This window comes from Nelumbo nucifera, chromosome 3 (assembly GCF_055504915.1).
Source record: "Nelumbo nucifera cultivar China Antique chromosome 3, China Antique-T2T, whole genome shotgun sequence".
Taxonomy (NCBI): Eukaryota; Viridiplantae; Streptophyta; class Magnoliopsida; order Proteales; family Nelumbonaceae; genus Nelumbo; species Nelumbo nucifera.
The window spans coordinates 52,341,234-52,362,881 of record NC_142651.1 but is presented as its reverse complement, the minus strand read 5'-3'; the positions used below and the strand labels follow the sequence as shown (position 1 = coordinate 52,362,881).

The 21,648-nt window shown below is 41.4% G+C and overlaps 1 protein-coding gene across 1 annotated transcript in view; it reads right to left on the bottom strand.

Moving 5' to 3' along the window:
- LOC104600879 (putative E3 ubiquitin-protein ligase XBAT35) overlaps positions 1-20,919 on the bottom strand; it is a 38,445-nt gene extending 17,526 nt beyond the window's left edge. The window contains exons 1-7 of the mRNA XM_010264025.3: positions 20,336-20,919; positions 19,995-20,109; positions 19,775-19,855; positions 19,543-19,631; positions 19,360-19,451; positions 18,975-19,056; positions 2,599-2,701 (exon numbers count right to left, since the gene is read on the bottom strand). Coding sequence (XP_010262327.1) covers positions 2,599-2,701; positions 18,975-19,056; positions 19,360-19,451; positions 19,543-19,631; positions 19,775-19,855; positions 19,995-20,109; positions 20,336-20,437 — 664 coding nt within the window. The 5' untranslated portion in view covers positions 20,438-20,919. The remainder of the gene's footprint in view (positions 1-2,598; positions 2,702-18,974; positions 19,057-19,359; positions 19,452-19,542; positions 19,632-19,774; positions 19,856-19,994; positions 20,110-20,335) is intronic.
- Positions 20,920-21,648: the final 729 nt, after the last annotated feature.

The following is a 21,648-nucleotide window of genomic DNA, read 5'->3' as shown; positions in this document are numbered from 1 at the left end:
CAAAGTTTAGGTCTGTATCCAGTCCACTCATCCCAAGACCCTAGATAACTGGAACCAACATTTGGTAAAGGCCTTTTGGCCTTATTTCTATTTAATATACCACCAGCAAACCATGTCCCACAAGAAAAACCTAAGATATAAAAAAAGTAAAATTCTTTTGATAGTATATATAAAAATTATATTATATTATATTATATTATTTTAAATTGTCATCTAATCCCAATTAAATGTTGTCAGCTACACGAATCCTGTTGCATCATTCCTTTCTATTTAATGCCATATCAACTGTCAAATTATGAGCGCACAAATCATCTAATTACTACTTCAACCCATGTCCTTTTTGGTCTGCCCCTAGCCCTTGTAGCTCCTTCAACTTGTAATAAATTGTTTTTTTTACTGGTATTAGATGGCCAAACCATCTTAGTCTACTTTCTCTAGTTCTATCACCTATTTTGAACTTACTCTATTAACTTAATAGCAACAAATTAGAAAATAACTTTTAAAAAAACTCAAATCAACCAAAATCCAAATCACCAGAAATTATGAAATTGCATTGGTCATGGGATTTGCAAGAATTTGATTTCTTCCATGGTTTCATTCCTTTTCAACATTTTAATAGTAACATTATAGATATGCAAAGCATTTTTTTTTTTTTGTTTTGAAAAGGTAAGATAAATTTATTAGAACAAACTCATAAAAGTACAAAACAGAACCTGCCAACAAACAGGCAGGCCTGATGGACCCCTATTACAAGCACCAAATTAACTGATTTCTCAATAAATGAGTTATATTTGTGTGTCTGAATTCTGGGGTGACTGAAATCCAAGAGAGCAGTTTACCAACAGCTAGCTGAACTATAGCCTCGGATCCTCTCACTCTTTGATTAAAAATTTTGTTGTTTCTCTCAGACCAAATGGCCCAAATCACAGCTGACAAGATAGTGATCCAAACCAATTTCCCCCTTTTCTTCAATTTACTAATCTTCCAGCAATATAGTAATTCCTTAACCGATTTAGGCATGACCCAACAAATCCCCACCGCCTTCAAGAAATGATACCACACCTGAGCAGCAAACGGGCAATGAATGCATATATGATTCGTTGATTCCTGATGATCACCACAAAGGACACAGGACTTATCCAGGATCTGCAATCCTCTTCTCTCAAGATTGGTTCTGGACAAACATTTGTCTAATGCCATTGTCTAGACTAGAAAGTTAACTTTAGAAGGGCAGACTGAGTTCCAAATCTGTTTAGCAAGGAAATCCCCCACTGCCACTCTACTACAAAGTTTACTAGCCATTGATTTAACTGAGAAAACACCCGCTTTGGACCAGATCCAACTCCACTGATCATCCTGACTGTGGTCAATGATTTGAGCCTGTAGAGTCTCCAACAGTTTTGAAGCTTCTTGAATTTCCCAATCAAAAAGATATCTTCTAAATTGAGGAGCCCAAATCACTTCATTGCCCAAAACTGTGTAAGTTTCAGCAACCGAGGCATTCTGGTTGGAGGCACATTGGAAGATAAGAGGGAATTCATCAGCCAAGGAATGATTCAGACACCAATGATCTTTCCAAAATTTGATTTTATCCCCTTTTCCGACTTTGAAGTTAATTCCCCCATCAAACAAGGGAAAAACCATCATGATACTTTTCCATAAAGAATAACTCCAGTTAGATGGGGGGGTTAGTTCTCCAGTTTCCCCACTCAACCCTAAATTTAGATGCAATTAGGCTTCTCCACCAAGCTCTCCTTTCAGTGGCAAATCTCCATATCCATTTGCAAAGCAGTGCTGAATTTGTTACCTTAATTCTTCTCAAACCTAGACCCCCTTGTTCCTTAGGAAGGCAAATTTGGTTCCAATTCACAAGGTGGATTTTCCTTTTTTCCTCCCAACCCCTCCACAAAAAGTTTTTCTGGAGAGTCTCTATTTTTCTAGCCACTTTATTTCGGATAGGGAAAAGAGAAAGAAAGTAGGTAGGAAGGTTGGAGAGAGTACTTTCTAGAAGGGTCATTCTACCACCAAAGAAGAGATACTTAGCCTTCCACGAGGATAATTTCTTTTACAATCTTTCAATTATTGGATCCCATATGGCAAAGGAGGAACATTTAGTCCCCAATGGAAGGCCCAGGTACCTTACCGGAGCTGATCCACCTAACTAGCCAAAACATTAGCACAATCTTCGAGGTTAGGGATTTCACCCATTGGGATGATTTGACTTTCATTATGGTTGACTTTCAAACCTGTGACTACTTCAAACCAACTGAGAATCCCAAGCAGATTTTCCAACTATACAAGAGAAGCATCAATAAAGCATAAGGTATCATCTGCAAACTGAAGGATGTTCACTTTTTCACCCCTGGGGAAATTGCAAACCCCTCCCACAACCAAATAGGGAAAAAAACATAAACATATTCTAACCACAATTAAAAAAAAATTAATTAATAAATACATTCTTAATTTATCTATGACACAAAACATGGATGTAATGCAGTTTGCCAATATCTAGTCACAAATAGAATTATAGTTCAAAATATTTATACATCATATGGAAATGGAAAAAAAAAAGTCCAAAGGTATCATCAAAGAGCTTACTAGTTGACTTGTCAAAGATTATCACCGAAGGATCAAGTTGATTAATTTTTGGTTCCTCAATCTTAGCTTTCCAAAGTGCAATAACTGTGCGAGGTTGTGCATCCTGCTCATTCAATAAAAACTCCTCATAAGGAATTTACAATGTCTATAAAAACTAATCATTTAGTTTTAACTAAAGAAGAACAAAGCATTATAACAGAATATAGCATCAATTGAAGGTGTATACAAGTATGAGCTGCATAAACTCAAATACAGCAACAAACAAGTTGTGAGTTCAACTTCTCCTCTAATCTATATATGTATATAGATATAGATATAATTGATTACCATGTTCTATGGATATGATGGTTTCCACCCACCCCTCATCATTCTAGTAAAAAAGTATTGTTATCACCTTAATTAGCAAAGCACATAAAATGGAACTTTAGCAGACATCCCCTTCCCACAACACACACACACACAGAATATTAAATAGATGCCCTTGTCTGTGTCATCATCAGCCAGTGCAAGTAACAAGGGTGGGAAGTGGAGATTGAGTGTTTGGTTGATGGGGATGTAAAGGTGGGCAAGAGCTTAGGTCTGTTTTTTTTGGGGCAGAGAGGAGTTTGCTAGAAGGGCTTTCGAAGCATTTGAGAAAAGCAAGAGGGAAGAGAGCTTGAAGAAGATCGTTGTTGGGGAAGGAGAAGAGGTGTGGAATGAGGAAAGAGATGGACAAGAAAAAATGTTTGAAGAAGATGTTTAAGATGTGTTGTTCGGGGTGGCATTCTTTCTTTCCCTTATGGTTGTGCTATTGAATTATGTTTTTGTTGTTTGTTCGGTGGGTGTTATCTTAACACCTGGATGGTGATTGTAATCGGTCTTCTCTTTTTTTTATTTTAATAATTTTTTTTTCCTTTTAACTTTCAAAAATAAAAAGCTTGGAACAGGAAAACAATACTGGATAAGAACAGAGATTCTGAAGGAACAGTGTTGGCAATGGTAGTGTTTGAAGAAGGATTGATGGATAAGAGGTGTATGTTCATGTAGCAAATGTTTAGATAAACATACGCAACTTCTGATGCACTTCAAAGCTACAACCGATAATAGGAACATTTTTTTCATTGATATTGGAAATATGCGTAAGGTCATTGTAGGCAAAGACTTCTCTATTTGAAGGAGAAAAAGAAAGTTGAAGACCACTGCTATAAGGATGCATTCCACAAATCATTTTCAAGGCAATGAAAGTAACAAATATGAAGTCATTTGTTGAACTCGGTTTAGAAATTTTTAACAAATATGAAGTCATTTGTTGAACCCGGTTTAGAAATTAAAAAAAAAAAAAAAAAAATCAATGTCCTAGATGTTTGCAATTGAAAAGCTCACTACAATTAGAAACATAAAATATGCAGTTGCAAATGAGCATCAAGAACCCTAAAAACAATAGAACTGTTTTCAATATGCTAACCATGACTTGACAAACCAAAAGGAATGCTAACACATCAGGCACCACCATACATTGTGTTTAGCAGAGGTAGGTGAAATGGCTTTTAATATAAAGCATGCTTCCTTTTTCCTTTTTAGGTAGGCAAATGAGCTACACAATCAGGTGGCATCCCTCAACCATAAAGCATGTCTTGGTCCTCTTGGATCTGACTGCTAAGGGCCCGTGAATAGGATCTCGTCACGGGTCGGTCCACGGGGAAAACCTCCTGTTTTCCCTTGTTCCTCCCTTTTCTTGAGGAACCTATCTTGGTGCCTTAATGGTGATTTGTCCAAGAGATCACCAACCCTCCTCTGCTCTTTCTTGACTGAAAATTTCGATGCCTTTATTGAATATCATCAGCTCCTTAAATAGGAGATTACAAGAAGATAAGAGTCCTACTTTTAGGAAGACTCCTTACTGACTAGGAAGACTCCCTACTAATCTATACTACTGAACTGATAAGATAAGAACACTGAACAGATAAGACTCCCTACTAATCCATACTACTGGAAACAGATAAGATAAGAATACTGAACAGATAAGATAGAACTGTATCTAGCTAGAATTAGATAAGATGAGAATCAACAAATCTTGCACCCTTTACTGTTGCTGCCGGCAGTGATATTTCTTCCCAATAAAAGCGTCCACATCATTACTCCCCTCCTGGACTAAGAGCTTGTTCTCAAGCTCGAAACCAGGATATGTGTCTTGAAACTCAGTCAAAAGGATCCAGGTAGCTTCGGCTGATGGTAAGCTGGCCCATTCCACCAGGACTTCAAGAACACCCCGATTGATTTTGGAGCGAACAAGAGCCCGAGGTTGGGGAATGAGTTTGCCTTCTTTCAAGGGTGGTAAGGGGGGAACTCTGTCAGGAGGAATACCCTTAAACGGCTTGAGCAAGGAAATGTGGAAAACATCATGGATCCTACTGTGCTCTGGCAGATCCAGCTGGTATGCAATCGTACCAATCCGCCGCAAAACCTTGAAGGGTCCATAAAATTTAGGAGCTAATTTAGGAGCAGCCCTGTGACCCAAGGAGCGTTGTCGATAGGGCTGAAGCTTCAACCAAACAAACTGTCCCGATTCAAATGACAATTCCCGATGATGCTGGTCATAGGCATGCTTCATGCGTAGTTGTGCTTGTTGTAAGCGAAGAGAAACTTCAACTAGAAGGGCATCGCGTTCATGTAGGGAACGATCAATCTCCTCCAAACGAGTAGAACCGGGTTCATAGGATAACAAACGAGGAGGGTCACGGCCATAGACGACCCGGAAAGGTGTCATTCCTAGGGAAGATGATAGGCAGTGTTATAACAATACTCGGCCCAAGGAAGCCAATCAACCCACCGTCGCGGTTGATCTCCAACAAAACAACGGAGATACATTTCGATCGTTCAATTCACCACCTCTGTTTGCCCGTCCGACTGAGGATGATACGCGGAAGAGAATGCTAGGGTGGTACCATGTAACCGAAACAATTCCTTCTAGAAGGTACTAGTAAAAACCGGGTCCCTGTCGCTGACAATAGATTCCGGTAACCCATGTAGATGGAAAACATGAGTAAAAAAAACGTGGGCGACAGAAGTAGCATTGTACGGATGTGACAGAGGGATGAAATGGGCATACTTAGAGAAGCGGTCCACCACCACGTAAAGAACTGATTTTCCTCCAACCTTGGGTAGTCCCTCTATGAAATTCATTGAGATATCAGCCCATATTTGTGCTGGAATCGAAAGGGGCTGAAGAAGGCCAGCCGGGTGCAGGTTTTCCCATTTGTGTTGTTGACAAGTGGAGCAGTTTTGGATAAAGTCCCTAATAGAAGCCTTCATACCTTGCCAATGGAAATCAGCTTGGACGCGATGCAGTGTCTTTTGAATGCCTTCATGGGTGGAGTTATGAATACTGGAGATGATGGAGAGAATTAAAGAGGAATCTGCTGGAAGATGTACCCGACCTTTATACATCACAAGCCCGTCATGAAGGGACCAATTGGAGTCGGCAGCTCCAGACTGAATTTTCTAAACAAGGGTCGTCCATTCTGGTGAGTGTGGCATCGCCTTCTTGATGTCGTCTAACAAGGTGACTCGGGGATGGGAGATCCCACAAAGAAGAATAGTGTCCTCGTCGCGCCTAGACAGTGCATCCGCGACGCGATTTAAGGATCCCGCTTTGTAGTCTACCCGGAAATCAAAACCAAGTAGCTTGTTAACCCAATGTTGTTGAGGAGAAGTGGTAAGTCGCTGCTCCAACAAGTACTTGAGGCTATAGTGATCAGTTTTGACGACGAATGACCTTCCCTACAAGTACAGTCTCTAGTGTTGGACTGCTCTAGCTAATCGAATCAATTCGCGTTCATAGGCGGGTAATTTTAAATGACGGTCAGCAAGTTTACGGCTGAAGAAGGCAATCGGGTGTCCTTGTTGCTGTAATACAGCTCCAATCCCTATTCCGGATGCATCGTACTCAACTGTAAATTCGATATCAAAGTTCGGTAATTGCAGAACTGGAGTGGAGGAGAGGGCATTCCGTAAATTTACAAAAGCCGCATCGGCTGTGTCGTCCCAATGAAAGGCATTCTTCTTTAGCAGGTTGGTTAATGGGGCAGCCAACAGGCCATAATTCTGTACAAACTTGCGGTAAAATCCTATCAAACCGAGGAACCCGCGGAGAGCCTTGGCGGATTGGGGCTTGGGCCATTCCTTGATTGCTTGAATTTTGGAACTATCCACCGTTACACCTTGCCCGTTGATGGCATGACCCAAGTAAAGAACCTGGCGCTCCCCAAAAGAGCACTTGGACCGTTTAAGGAAGAGCTTGTGTTGGTGCAGGAGCTCAAAACCAGTCCTCAGATGATGCACATGTTCTATCCATGATTTAGTGTAAACCAAAATGTCGTCAAAGAACACTAAAACAAATTTGCGAAGGTGGGACTGAAATACCTCATTCATTAAGGACTGGAATGTGGATGGGGCGTTTGTGAGACCGAACGGCATAACTAAAAACTCAAAGTGGCCATGATGAGTTCTGAAGGCAGTTTTCTCAACGTCTCCGGAAGCCATTCGGACCTGAAAGTATCCCGACCTGAGGTCTAATTTGGAGAAGTACCGGGCACCATGAAGTTCATCCAACAACTCGTCCACAATGGGAATAGGGAATTTATCCTTGACAGTCCGGTTATTGAGCTCTCTGTAGTCAACACAATCTCCAAGTACCGTCCCGCTTTGCCACCAATAGGACTGGCGAGGAGAAGGGAGAACGGCTAAGGCGGATGATCCCCTGTTTCATCATTTCAGCACATTGCTTCTCTATCTCGTCTTTTTGCAGATGTGGGTAGCGATAGGGTCCAATGACGACTGGTTCTGAACCCGTCACCAGAGGGATCCGGTGATCGCAAGCTCTGGAAGGAGGAAGTCCCTTGGATTCTTGGAGCGCATGAACCTGTGGTTTTTTTGCCTTTACCCTGTTACCCTGCCAAGTAACTTGCTTCCCATTCAAGCGGAATGTCATCGTTAGGGTGCTGAAATCCCATAGGATTGGGCCTAGGGTGATCAACCATTTTACCCCAAGAACTATATCAAATCCATCCAAGGATAGCACAAACAAATCAGCAAAGAAGGATTCAGATTCGACCTGTATTTGGACGTCCTTACAGATTCCCGGATTGTGAACTCTTTCACCGTTTGCTACGGCTACCTACAGTCTTGGTCTGATTTCCATTGGAAGCTCCAACTGAAGGGCAGCTTGCTTACTTACAAAATTGTGTGTGCTTCCCGAATCAACGAGGATCCGTACTGGTCTTCCCGCAACCCGTGCCTACAACTACATAGTCTGAGAGGTTCTTATTCCTATGATTGCGTGGAGAGAAATCTCGGGTTCGAACGATGAGGGTTCATCCTCGTCTTCCTCTTGTTCATCCACCAGGAGGCAGAAAAGTCTCTTGCACCTGTGTCCCGCCGAATAAAGATCGTCACAGTTGAAACGTTGTCCCTTCGCTCGGCGTTCTACCATCTCGGCCCTAGACAAGCGCTTAATGGGGGGGCCACCACGCTGCTTCCCACACGGGATGCCGACCTCGGAACGTTGCTCGTATGAGGCTTCTATTCTCGGCTGGCTGCAGAAGATGGGGCCATTCCGGGTGTTTTTGGGGGTGCCCATGTTGTCGGCGGCCGCCCTATACTGAAAGTTTCGTGGCTGAGTTGCAGCTTGCATTCAAAAGCGCGAGCTAGATTCATGGCCGTAACCAGGTTGGGGGGATTTTGCATCTCCACATCCACCCTCAAAGGTTCTGCTAACCGTGCGATGAACATGTCTACCTGCTAGTCTGGCCGTACCGATGCTTCTTTGGCAAGGAGGGTCTGGAACTGGCACTGATATTCAGCCACCGTTCCCGTCTGTTTGAGGTTGATCAGTTCGCCTAATGGATTGCTTGTTAATGGGGGCCCAAACCTGAGAAGGCAGTAGGATTTGAATTGGGTCCAACTGAGCCCGGGTTCCTCCTGTTCCAATCGATAGAACCAAAGTTGCGCCTCCTCCGTCAAGTGGAATGCGGCTAGGCTTACCTTGTCTCTGTCCTCTGTCCGTTGGTTGCGGAAGAACTGCTCACATCGGTAAAGCCACCCCAAGGGATCTCCAGCGCCGTTGTAAGAAGGGAACTCCAGCCTGCTGTATTTGGGAACAACCGCGGCTCCCTGGGCGACAACCTACTGCTCGTCGGACGATTCCGCCATGTCTGGTCGGCGGTCGTTTGTGGTTGCAGCCCCTTCTGGATTCCTTTCCTTGTTAGAGAAATATAACTCCATCAAGCGTCGTAACTCTCAGACGTCGTCCTTGATCTCGCGCACCTCCGTGCTATTCTCCACGAGCTTGTGCTCCAGTTCATGCACCCTAGACGTCAACTGCTCTAGGTCACCCATGACGCCTTGCTCTGGTACCAGATTGCTAAGCGCGAATAGGATCTCGTCACGGGTCGGTCCACGGGGAAAACCTCCTGTTTTCCCTTGTTCCTCCCTTTTCTTGAGGAACCTATCTTGGCGCCTTAATGGTGATTTGTCCAAGAGATCACCAACCCTCCTCTGCTCTTTCTTGACTGAAAATTTCGATGCCTTTATTGAATATCATCAACTCCTTAAATAGGAGATTACAAGAAGATAAGAGTCCTACTTTTAGGAAGACTCCTTACTGATTATGAAGACTCCCTACTAATCTATACTATTGAACAGATAATATAAGAATACTGAACAGATAAGACTCCCTACTAATCCATACTACTGGAAACAGATAAGATAAGAATACTGAACAGATAAGATAGAACTGTATCTAGCTAGAATTAGATAAGATGAGAATCAGCAAATCTTGCACCCTTTACTGCTGCTGCCGGCGGCGATATTTCTTCCCAATAAAAGCGTCCACATCACTGACCTTGTGCAAATTTAGTGTGACTGAAATCTCCTATTATTAGTAATGTAGTATTACCACCTAATATTATCAACACAAACAGCTCAGGCAAAAAGAAATCAGTGTTTCAATTGGTTACAAAGTTCTCTCTGTACCACTGAGAATTTCATCAAATTGTATAATGTGGTTGTGGAATCAACTAGAAGAAAGGAATCAGGGAAGAAGGAATACCAGGATTTTTCCAAGAAAAGGAGAGAAGCCTCTCAGAAGTGAAAGTTTGTAACAAGGGCAATCCATTGGATGAAAACCCTAGATTCTTTTAATTCCTATTCCTTTGGTGACGGTTGGAGGGGTGGGTCCGCAATAGCTAATATTTCTCTCAAGAAGAATAGTATTATAGCAGTCTGGATACCACCTCCGGAAGGTTTTATTAAATTGAACTTTGATGGGAACAGTCAGGGTAATCCTGGACTGTCAGGTATTGGAGGGGTTCTGAGAAATGAGGACAGCAATATCATATCCTTATTCTCAGGCCTGGTGAGAATATGTGATTCTACAAGGGCTGAGTTACTAGATGCAGTACAAGAGATCAAGACTGCCAATCAGATTAGGGTGGAAAAGTTACTAATTGAAGGAGACTCAAAGATGGTTGTAGGTTGGCTGTTGGATCCAGATTCTGTCATTTGGAGTTACAGGAACATCTTAAAAAAAAAAAAAAGGTGAAATGGTTAACAAGGCACATGACAATTAGAATCCAATGGGTGGGCAGATCAGCAAATGCTATGGCTAACTTTCTTGCTAAACAAGGGGCTTCCCAGGAACTATTATATTGGGTTGCGTTGTAATTTTTTTTAATCAATAACAGTGAATTTTATTAAAGTATTGAAAATTACAAAGCAAAGGAGCTAAACAATCTTAACACCCAGATACAACCAATGTACACCCAAAATGTAAAGCAATTACAGCACAGCCCAAAACACAGAGTTTCTGTTCACTCCTTGCCTAGCTAGACCATCTGCACATGAATTTGCACTTCTCTTTACCCATGTAAATTGAATTTCAATGTCCTTAGTCAGCCACTTAAATTTCTTCTTTTCATTGCTGTAATTCCAGAGCCTAGAATTGTCCTCTTTTAGCCAGTTCACCACAATTTCAGAATCTCCTTCTATGATCAATTTATTAATATTCATGTCCTTGACCCTTTGTACCCCTTCAAGGGCTGCTAGTATCTCAGCCCTCAAAGAATCTCCCACCCCAATTGGACCAGAATGTATAGCTAACAGATTCCCTTTTTCATCTCTTATCACTCCCCTATTCCGGAGGGCCCTGGATTGCCCATACTGCTGCCATCGAAATTCAGTTTAGTAAAACCATAAGGTGGAGGGAGGGGTCGAGCAGGAACTTGAAGCCTTTTTAGCTGAAGCTGATTCTGCAATATCCTTCCAATTCCTTAGCAACTCATCAACTAAGAAATCTGCAAACAAGTCCAAAGTTTTCAACCAATGTATCACCCTAATATGAATAACCTCCAAAATTACTTCCAAGCTTCTCTCCTTATCTGAAAAAATCCGTGAATTCCTCTCCTCCCAAACAGTCCAACAAACTGCAGCCCTAACACATCTCCACATAGTCTTGGCCCTTTTTGTCGACCATTTAGGCATGGAAGTGAATAAGCTTTGCACATTCAAAGGGGGAGTCAACCTGCACCCAAACAAAGAAGTAAACCATTCCCAAATGACTTTAGCAAACTAACAGGAAATTAGTAAATGGTATCCAGACTCACCATCAGATTTATAAGAGGACACACCACTGAGGAGACAAACAACTATTAGGTCTTTTTCTTTGAAGTAAATCGCATGTATCTTTCCAAAAAGGCTTCCCAACAGAAACTCCCAACCTTTGGAGGTATAGGTTGACACCACACCTCTTTAACAGGAAAGGACAGTCCAGCAAAAGAAGGTTGTATTAGGGCTTTAAAGAAAGAGGCACAGGTGAAGGAACCCGAGGGAGTGAGTGTCCAAATTCTACTATCTTCCTTTGTTGGCTCTAGGAAGACACCCCTTCAAGGATGGATAACAAGGATAAAGTATAGCCTAACTCGGTGTCCCTGATGTCTCTTCTCAAACCCAAGTTCCAACCAAACCCAGAAGTTGAGTTGGAAGGTACAAGGAAGGAGGAAACTAATTCATTTTTAAGGGTAGAGATAGCAAAAAGAGTCGGAAATTGATCTTTTAAAGAAGTATCCCCAACCCAAACATGTTCCCAAAATTTAATGAGGTTACCTGAGTGTAAATCATACCTGATCCAGGGAGAGAACAAGGGAAAAATAGCTTGAATGGCTTTCCACGTAGATGCTCTTGTAGTCCTTGCCAGAATCCCAGAGTCCCATCCATTGTCTACAACCCCATGAATACTACCCACTGTCTTAACCCAAAGTTTTTCTTTTTTTTTTTTTTGATGAATGATAATAAATTTATTAATTCAGAGGCAAATTTAGAGTGAATTCATACAACATCCCAGGGAGAGGCGCGAGCTGCAGCCCCTCCTTGAATCTTACAAGTAAACTAGGAAAGAAAAGCAAGAATCACAACTAAGCCCAAAACATATTTACCCCTTGCTTAGCTAACACATCTGACACAAAGTATTTGTTGATCTCCCCACCCACTGTACAGTGACCAACATATTCCTTGTCAACCAACTAAATTTCTTCATTTCATTCTTGTAACGTCACATAGCCTCTTCAGGATTTTTCAACCAACCCACCACCACTTTGGAATCCCCCTCGATTGTTAGGTGTTGTACCCCCAGTTGGTTTGCAAATTGCACCCCTTGTACAACAGCTAAAAGTTCTGCCCTGATGGAGTCCCCAATTCCCAAGGGACCTGAGTAGAGCAACAAAATCTCTCCCTTCTCATTTCTCAAAGCACCCCCCCCCCATTCCAGATAATCCTAGATTACCCATGCTACTTCCATCAAAGTTCAACTTCAATGAGCCTTCGGATGGAGGAGACCAGCTTGTAATTGATTTGTCCTTTAGAGATGAACACCTCGCTACTGCTGACCAATTTCTCCAAAGGTCATTAAAGGAGAATTGATGAAAGATTTCCAAGGTCTTCAGCCAAGGTATTGCCCTATTTAACACACAGTCTTTCAATTCCCGACTGCTCCTTTCCTTTTCTTGAAAAATTCTAATATTCCTTTCTTCCCAAAGAGTCCAAATCAAGGCAGCACGAGCACATCTCCACATAATTCTCCCTATTGTTGTAGGCCAATAAAAGGTAGAATGATTGAAGAGTATGTGAAATTCTACTGGTAGACTCCAACTACTCCCAAACAACGAAAGTAGCCAAGCCCAAAGGTCTGCAGAAAAGGGACAAGATATTAATAGGTTAGCTTGCCTTGATACACCAACATCCCATCCATTCTCTGACCTCCCATGAATGCTTCCCACCACCTCATGCCACAATCTCTCTCTTTCCAATGGCCATCGCCACAACCATTTCCCTAACAGAGTTTGATTTTTTCTAGTTACCCTCCCAAGTCCCAAACCCCCCTCTTCTTTACTTCTGCACACAATTTCCCAATTAACCAAGTGATCATTTTTTTCTTGTCCCGGCTCCCATAAGAAATCTCTCATCAACTTCTCCAGTTTCCTAGCTTCCCTAACTGGTATCCTAAAAACAGACAAAAAATAGGTAGGTAAGTTAGCCAAGGTAGCTCTTATTAGGGTAATTCTCCCTCCTAAAGAGACATAATTCCTCTTCCATGAGGCTAATCTCTTCTCAAACTTTTCTATCACTGGGGTCCAAAATCTACTCTCCCGAGGATTTGCCCCTAAAGGAAGCCCTAAATATGACATAGGCCAAGCAAAGGTGGAACACTCAAGACACTCCGCAATAGCCTCGACCTCCCCTACCTCCAAATTTATACCCGCTATGCAGCTCTTTTCCAAATTTATTCTCAAATTAGAAATACTTTCAAATCCTTTGATTAGCTCCTTTAGGTTTGCTACCTTTTCGCTAAAACCTCCTTCACAAAAGATCATTAGGTCATCTGCAAACTAAAGGTGGGTGATAGGGACTTGTGTCTCCCTATTCTCCAACCCCTAATGGCATCTTCACTGTCAGCCTTAGTAATGATCCTACTAATCACATCAGCTACTAAGGTAAAAAGGAAGGGTGAGAGTGGATCCCCTTACCTGACACCCCTGCAAGCTGGAAAAAAGTCCCTCACCATACCATTTACCAGAATAGAGTAGTGACAAGTACTGATACACCCAAAAATCCAACTACACCACGTGTTCCCAAATCCACAGTTTCACATAACCTCTAATAGAAACTCCCAGTCCACCAAATCAAAGACCTTTTCAAGATCCAATTTACAAATGAAACCTGTCTTACTAGACCTTTTCATTTCCTCCACACACTCATTCACAATTAAGATTTGATCTATTATTTTCGCCCTTGAATGAAAGCCCCCTGGGTTTCACTAATGATAGAAGGGAGGACTGTTTTGATCCTCAACGAGAGCACTTTAGCCAGAATTTTATAGATGCTTGTCACTAGACTAATAGGCCTATAATCTTTTGGGTGGTTGGCATCATTCTTCATAGGTATCAAGGCCAAAAAGGTGGCATTAATTCCAGGGCTTATAATGTGATTGTCTGCAAATTCCTTAAAGACTTCAACTAAATCCTCTTTCAACACCTCCCAACAGTCTTGATAAAACCCCATTGTAAAGCCATCTGGACCTGGAGCCTTGGATCTATCCATTAGAAAAACAACTTTCTTAATCTCTTCTTCCTCGAAATCCCTTTCCAGCCACCTTGCCACTCCGTCATCAATTCTTGGCCATTCCACCCCTTCCACAACTGCTCTCTCACTCAAAGGTCTTCTATAAATCGATTTGAAGTGGTCCACAAATTTTCTGGCTATGTCATCCTAGTTGGTAATCACCTCCTCTCCTATCTCTAGCTTGGTCACAAGATTCTTTCTTCGTCTCCTATTTGCCAAATCATGGAAAAATCTAGTGTTCCCATCGCCTTCCTTAATCCACTTGTGTCTAGATTTTTGTCTCCAACTGATTTCTTCCCTCAGTAACACCTCTTCCAAATCCTTTTTCAATTGTCTCCTTAACACTCTGTCCTCCTCGGTCAACCCATTTTGAGATTCCTTTACATCCAAGTTTTCTATTCGAGAGATTAGGCACAATTTTTGCTCCTCAATTCTACCAAAATGATCTCTATTCCACTCTTTTATTTTGGTTCTCAACCTTTTTAATTTCTTATGAAACTTGATCCCCTTCCATCTTACCCCCTCTCCTCCTCACCCCACCATTCCTTCACTTTTTCACAAAATCTGGATGGGAAAGCCACATATTTTCGAATCTAAAAGGTTTGGATCCTATAGGAAAAAACTCAGTACCTATCTGGATAGGACAGTGATCGGAGGTGACCCTGGGTAATGCTCTAGCAACCAAGTTTTCCAAACTATTCTCCCAGGCAAGGTTAAATAAGAACCTGTCCAACTTCGAACACAAAGGGGTTTCCTGAAGGTTGGACCAAGTGTAACTGGCTTGCAGCAGAGGTATTTCCTTCAGTTCACATTCTTCAATAAAACCATTAAATTTCCTCATGCTTGTTGTAATTACCTGTTGGGGATTACTGGTTTCATCAGAGAATCTAATGACATTAAAATCCCCACCCAGGCACCAAGGGCCATCCCATAGCCCCTTGATTGCATATAGTTCCTTCCACATCTCATTCCTCTCTCTATAGGAATTAGGGCCATAAACATTGGTTAAGACCCATACACACCCATTCTCTACATTTTTACACTTAATGGAAACTGAGAACCTGCCTATCAATTCTTCCACTACTTCCACCACATCCTCCCTCCACAGTGTTACGATCCCCCCCGAGGCTCCCCAAGAAGGAGACGAGCTCCAACCTAAACCTCTAGACCTCCAAAAACTCCTCACCCATCTCCCATCTAACCATCATTTTGGATTCTTGTAATAGCACAATATCGGGTTTTTCCCTTCGGAGTAGGTCTTTTATCACCCTTCTCTTTCTTGCACTCCCTAACCCTCTTACATTCCAACTAATAATTTTCATCGAGATAAAATAGCAAAAAAACCCATGAAAAGGCCATAATCTCCTCATTTTAGGCCCTTCCTCCTATCCCATCTACCACTAAATTCTAAATCTCCCTCAATGTCTGAGATTAGCCTTTCCACTTCAGATCTTTTTTTCTTCGTTGTTCCTCCCCCCCCCCCCTTCCTAATACAACAATCATCCTTTTTCTTTTCTTTTCTCCATCCTTTCCAGCCAATGTCTGAGGAAGAATTTTACCCTTCTCACACTTATTTTGGCTACAACATCTCTCTAAGAATCCTTCCTTTTTTTTTAGTTCCTCCATCATTGTACAGATCAACTCCCAAATTCTGTCCGCCTCCCCCTTACTACTTCCTTCCATCACCCTCTCTCCTCCTTCCACTATCACCCTCTCTCTTGCATCAGAACCTCCTGGATGAGAAGCTGGAATATCTGTTACTGGCATGGCAGACAAGTTAGTACCTAAAAATGAATTGACAGCCATACCTGGTAGGACGGGGGTAGGACTAGAATCACTGGAATTGAGTTGTTGACAGGCGACAAATGGTTTTAAGGCCTTTCCCCTTTTTGGACAAAGTTGTGAAGTAGACATAGTGAAAGAATCACTTCCTGACGACCTACCCACTTGGAAAACCTTTCTCTGTGTTTCCGACACTGGAATACCCACATCCATCCTCACGGCCGATTCTTGTCCCTCCCCACCAACATCCTATAATTCATTAGACTCGGGGTCAGCTCCCTCGACGAAGGGAAGAGGAGTTTTCATAGCTTTAGGACCATTTTCTTCACCATTTCTAGTCTTCCCGCCACCTGCCTCTTCAATCTCTTCCTCTAAAAACAACAGCTCTGTATGCAAACTTTCTATTTCAAGTAAATCATTGTTGCTCTTCGGAGACAGACTTCCCAAACTTAAAGTTTCGTCTCTATTAGAATTGTCACTGTTGTTTTGTTCACTCAACCAATCTTCAAACCCTGTTCTGTTCAAATCTAGGCTTCAAGTATCTTGGGTTGCGCCTATCTGGTGAGAGACGGTTCGCCAGGTTGGATGGGACCCACTGTAGAGAGCCTCGAGATTGAGTTGCCTTCTCCGACCGAAAGGAGGGATTCAGGGTAGAAGAAGATAGACGCTTAATCTCGTCTATCAGCTCATCCCTCCTCCCAGTCACGTGCTTACTTAAAGGGTTCCTTGGCCCACCTGTCTTGTAATGGGCCTTGGGCTCAAAACTTATAATATAAGAACCCAGCTTTAAAGCCTTTACTTGAGTTGCCTTCTCCGACCCACCAGAAAAGGGATCCACTCAACTGGACCCATTTTCTAAGTCTTTTCCTCCCACGTGACCTCTTAACAAATCACGCCCCCCTGTTTTAATGGTCGAACCAGCAACCCTCCCTGTCTGAGGTTGCTGGTTCAGCCCTCTCCCTTTAGACACTGGTATATTTTTGTCTATTTCCCCTGACACCACCAGCGCTAAAGATCTGCCATTTGTCATAGCCTTTTCTTGCTTTCTATAGGTTTGACCTTCCATCTGCCCCAAAGCTTTTTGGCTTCCCAGAATTTGTTGGCCCTTTTAGTGAAACATTCCTTCCCACTTGAATTAACCAATCTCACAAGTCCACGTAATGCTTCTTCTTCCTCCTTCTCCCCTCCTACCATACGAGCCTCCTTCCACAACCTTGCTTCAATGGAGGATGCTAGCCACACAGAGACAAAACTCCCCTCTGTTTTCTTTCTCCAATAAGAATCTCCACAACCATTTCCTTAGTAGTGTCAGGTTCCTATTCCTTATGTTCCCAATACCCAGACCTCCCTCCTTCTTACTCCTACACACCACCTCCCACTTAACCCTATAGTCCTTCTTCTCCTCCCCCGGCTCACAAAGAAAATCTCTCATTAGTTTTTCCAGCCTACTAGCCACTCTAACTGGAATCTTAAAGACTGATAAAAAATAGACATGAAGGTTAGCTAGGGTAGACCTAATTAGAGTTTTTGAAAACTTGTAATCAATGTAAAAGGAGAGATCACACTTGTCTCTATCTCGCACCTCTCCTAGGAATGCTTGAAAAAGTTTTATCCTATTGATTAATGAAACTTCCACTCAATTATCAAAAGAAAAATCAACTGGAAATAAGAAAACAATTTTTCTGGAGATTATCCATGCACCATAAGCACAGACAAGGAAAATATAATTGCTAACTACACTAATCAATGCATATTACTATCCAAACATATTGATCTAACTTCTAACAAGGCTTTCTACATCCCTCCCTATTTTTGATCTTAATGGAATTAGTTATCTTCCCTCAAATATATATATATATATATATATATATATATATATTTAAAACGCGAAGGCATGATACGAGGCGTTCCACTACCTAGAGGCATGAGGCGTAGTTCAGAACGCAAGAGGTGTAAGCCTCCTTAAGAGGATAGGGGTTAGGAGGAGGATGAAGAGGAAGGGGGGATATCATTTTTTCTTTATTTTTAATAAAAATATTTTATATTAAGAAGAATAAAGATGCATAGCATTAGTTGAAAGGGGGGGTCTTGTCGAAGCGGAGATATGGTATTGATGTATCTAAGAAAAGAAAGACTTCCAAGGGGAAAATATAGAAAATTGAATTTGAAGAAGTTCGGGCCATGCAAAACACTGAAAAAGATCAGCAACAATGCCTACATTATAGATCTATCAGATCACTTGCAAATTAGTCCGATCTTTAATGTTGCAGATTTGTCTTATTATGAAGGATTTGATGGAGATGAAGAAGTTGTAGTATCTGGAGTAGAGCATCTGCCAAAGAAACCACCTGAAGTTATTGAAGACATCCTAGATGTTAAGGAGGTTTGATCCCGTTGGAGAAATCAGTATCAAAGGGTCTTAGTGAAATGGCTAGGAAAGCCAGCAGCAGAAAGCACATGGATTACAGAAAAGGAGCTGAAACAACTTGATCCAGAGGATGTTTGCTGAATTCCAGCGAGCATACTCATCAGAGACAAGTTCTCACCCAGTAGATTGGTGCAGGAGCATGAAGGAGAATACAGCTCGTAGCACTGTAGTAGCACTGTTCACAGGATCCTGTAAAAGATTGCAGCCAGGGGTCTTTTGTTATTTCTTTTTTTCTATGAGGGTCCTTTTGTAATTTGGGTAGCTTAAATGTTTTATTGTCTTTGTTGTTAGTTTGTGACTTGGGCTGCAAGTTTCTTTAATGTGGCTTGCAAGGTAAGCTTCTTAGCTATTAACCTATATAAATAAAAGGGCAGATTTGTAAAGGGACTTTTAGCTTATTTTCAAGCCATACTATCAATTTGAAGGGCTTGTTATACAGCCTTATAGAACCTAACAAGAAATGTTCATATAACAATTCTAAGTTTCTACCAAGATGGCTAATCATGCTTTAGTATACCTGTAGACCACAATATAAAGCAAGCTCCAATTTGAGAGGCTTTGCAGGATTATGGGAGCCACAGGGTATAACCACAGCCCAACTGCAAATATTGGACATACTAGTCAGAACATATAAAGACAAATAATATAGACACATAAAAATCAGAGAAGGTTAATCTGCAATTGCAGATTCAAAGTCAAGATATTGCCAGTACTATCAAAACTCAAAAGAACTTCAAAATGACCAATCAATCAGCAAAGTAATATACTTTTTCCTAGATGGCCAAATCAGAAACCGTTGAACCCCAGATCTGGGTTTGAATCCCAACATCATCCACTGAACACTGTGCTTTATGATGAAGGGGTTGAAAGAAAAGTTCAATACAATCAGAAATCATACCCACATTTTTCGTGATACCCATTGAGGAGCTAATGCTTCAAGAAAGCCTGGTCCGTAAAGTTCCCTCAAGAAACCAGAGAAAAAGCATATATGGCTCTAAGAGAGCAACGAAATGGAAATAGCATTAGTTGAACAACAATAGGAACCTCACAAACTATAGCATCACTATTTTAAACTTCAATCGTACCTCAATTGTACGAACAACATTGCCATATCCCTTTGCTCTAGCTACTTCAAGTGGGGTCTGACAATCATCATTCATTATTAAAGGACTTGCTGGAATATGATGGAGGAATTCATTCAGTAAGAGAACCACAACAAATGACAGATGTGAGAACGGTTCCCACCCTAAAGGAACTAAATGTACATGCTTCCATCCCGTATATATATATCATCCATAGGAAGTTAAGAAAACACACCTCCATGGGAGAGAAGTAACTTCACCGTCTGGTCAAGGTTTCTTTTTGCTGCATGATGTAAGGGTGTCCCCGCGTGACTTCCTAAAATAATAAGAGAAAATGAAAAAGAAAAGTGTAATACTATACAGATTAACCAAATGACCTATATATATTAGAAGGAGAGAGGAAAGAAAGAGTAGCCCAACAAAGAATGACTTAGATAGAAACATGAGATTCTTACCAGGACGGTAAGCATTGACATTGGCGCCCAGTTCAATCAAAGTTTTAGCAACATTGAAAAGTTCAGAGTTCATACACGCAACAATCAGGGGAGTCTTTCCTTCTCTATCAACCCACTGCAACAAAAATCTAGTGAGACGCCACTTTGCAAAGACAAATAAATTAACATTTTACAAAGAGAACAGTCGCACAGCTTTACAACAAAATCATCCCCCATAAAAATATTGAAAGGGAATTCCGAGGTCAGATGCACTAAGCAGATGAAGAACCAAATTTCCAATTGAATTGATCAATAACATGAACTCAAAAGTTCACAGAATAGAAAGTAGCAATTTCCAATACCTCAAGGCCTGCACCTTCTCCTCGAAGAGACTTGATTCCTTCTGTGTTTGCATAATTGACCTGCTGATAAAGCAGCTCCTCCTTGGATTGCTGTTGACCCATTTCTTTTCTTCCACCACAAAACTAAAACTAGACGTAAAAATCAAGAAATAACAAAATCTTCCTCCCCAAACGACCTTAAAAGATGAAGAGACAATAAAATAAAATCCAGAGCAGCATCAACATTAAGATGCCTTACATGATGAAGAATTCAATATCAAGAAGCGAAAAAAAAAATAATAACAAAATCTCTACAAAAATTTTCCAAAATCCTGAAACAGAAACAGAAGAAAAAAAAATGCTTCTCTTTTATTCAACCCCAAAGAGGAAACCGAACCTCTTAAGGCCAGAAAGGAGATGCCGTTCCCTTTGTAAAATAACGATACCGATGAATCCCGAGTAGCTTTTAAGAAGCACAACAGAGATTCGTAGGTAGAGAAGGGATGTGAAGTCTGTTTCTGTCTCTGGCTTTCCAGGACGACGCTTGTATGTGAACCTCCCAAGTTCTTTGATTTTTCTGTTACTATAACTACTACGCGGGATTCGATCCGCCAACGGATGGTTTCTGGTGTTTTGTCTATGGGTAAATTACATAAAGCCACCCTGTATTTAAGGGAAAATGACACTTAGCCCTCCGAACTTCTTTTTGAGACAAAAAAATCCTAAGCCTGAGCTCGAAGATTTTAGCACTTTGTTGCAACCGTTAACATTCAATTAACTTTCTTCATGCTCAACTTTCTTTTGACAAAATTCATCTTGACAATGCCTTGAACGGACTGGTTCATTAATGCTTTGAGAGAGATTAAGATTTGTACTCTAATGGTTATTTTTATCATTTTTGTGTTTGTTGCCAATCAGTTGTATTTACCACCAACTTTATTAATGAATTAAGGGCAAAATACTAAAATTTAATAGTTTGGGGGGCATTTGTCCCAAAATAAAGTTGGAGCCTTGGAGGCAGTATTTATAGAGATGGCAATGTGGACCCTTCCACGAGAGACCCCACGCTGTGCTGATTTTTTGTTTTTGGGTAATTCCATCAGGAAGATAAGAAGACAAAAACAGAACAAACAAACTAAAAAAACACAAAGGCAAATCAACCTAGGAAGAAACAAACACTAGGGTGGCTTCCACAAAGCCACGTTTGAAAATTCAGAATCTTCTTTCATCTGAGTGACTAACCACCCCGGAGGGCTAGTCCACCTGTGCTTCCAGCCTTGTTTGCCTTTCTTTGCCAACTCATGAGCAGCAGTATTCCCTGATCTGTTAATAAA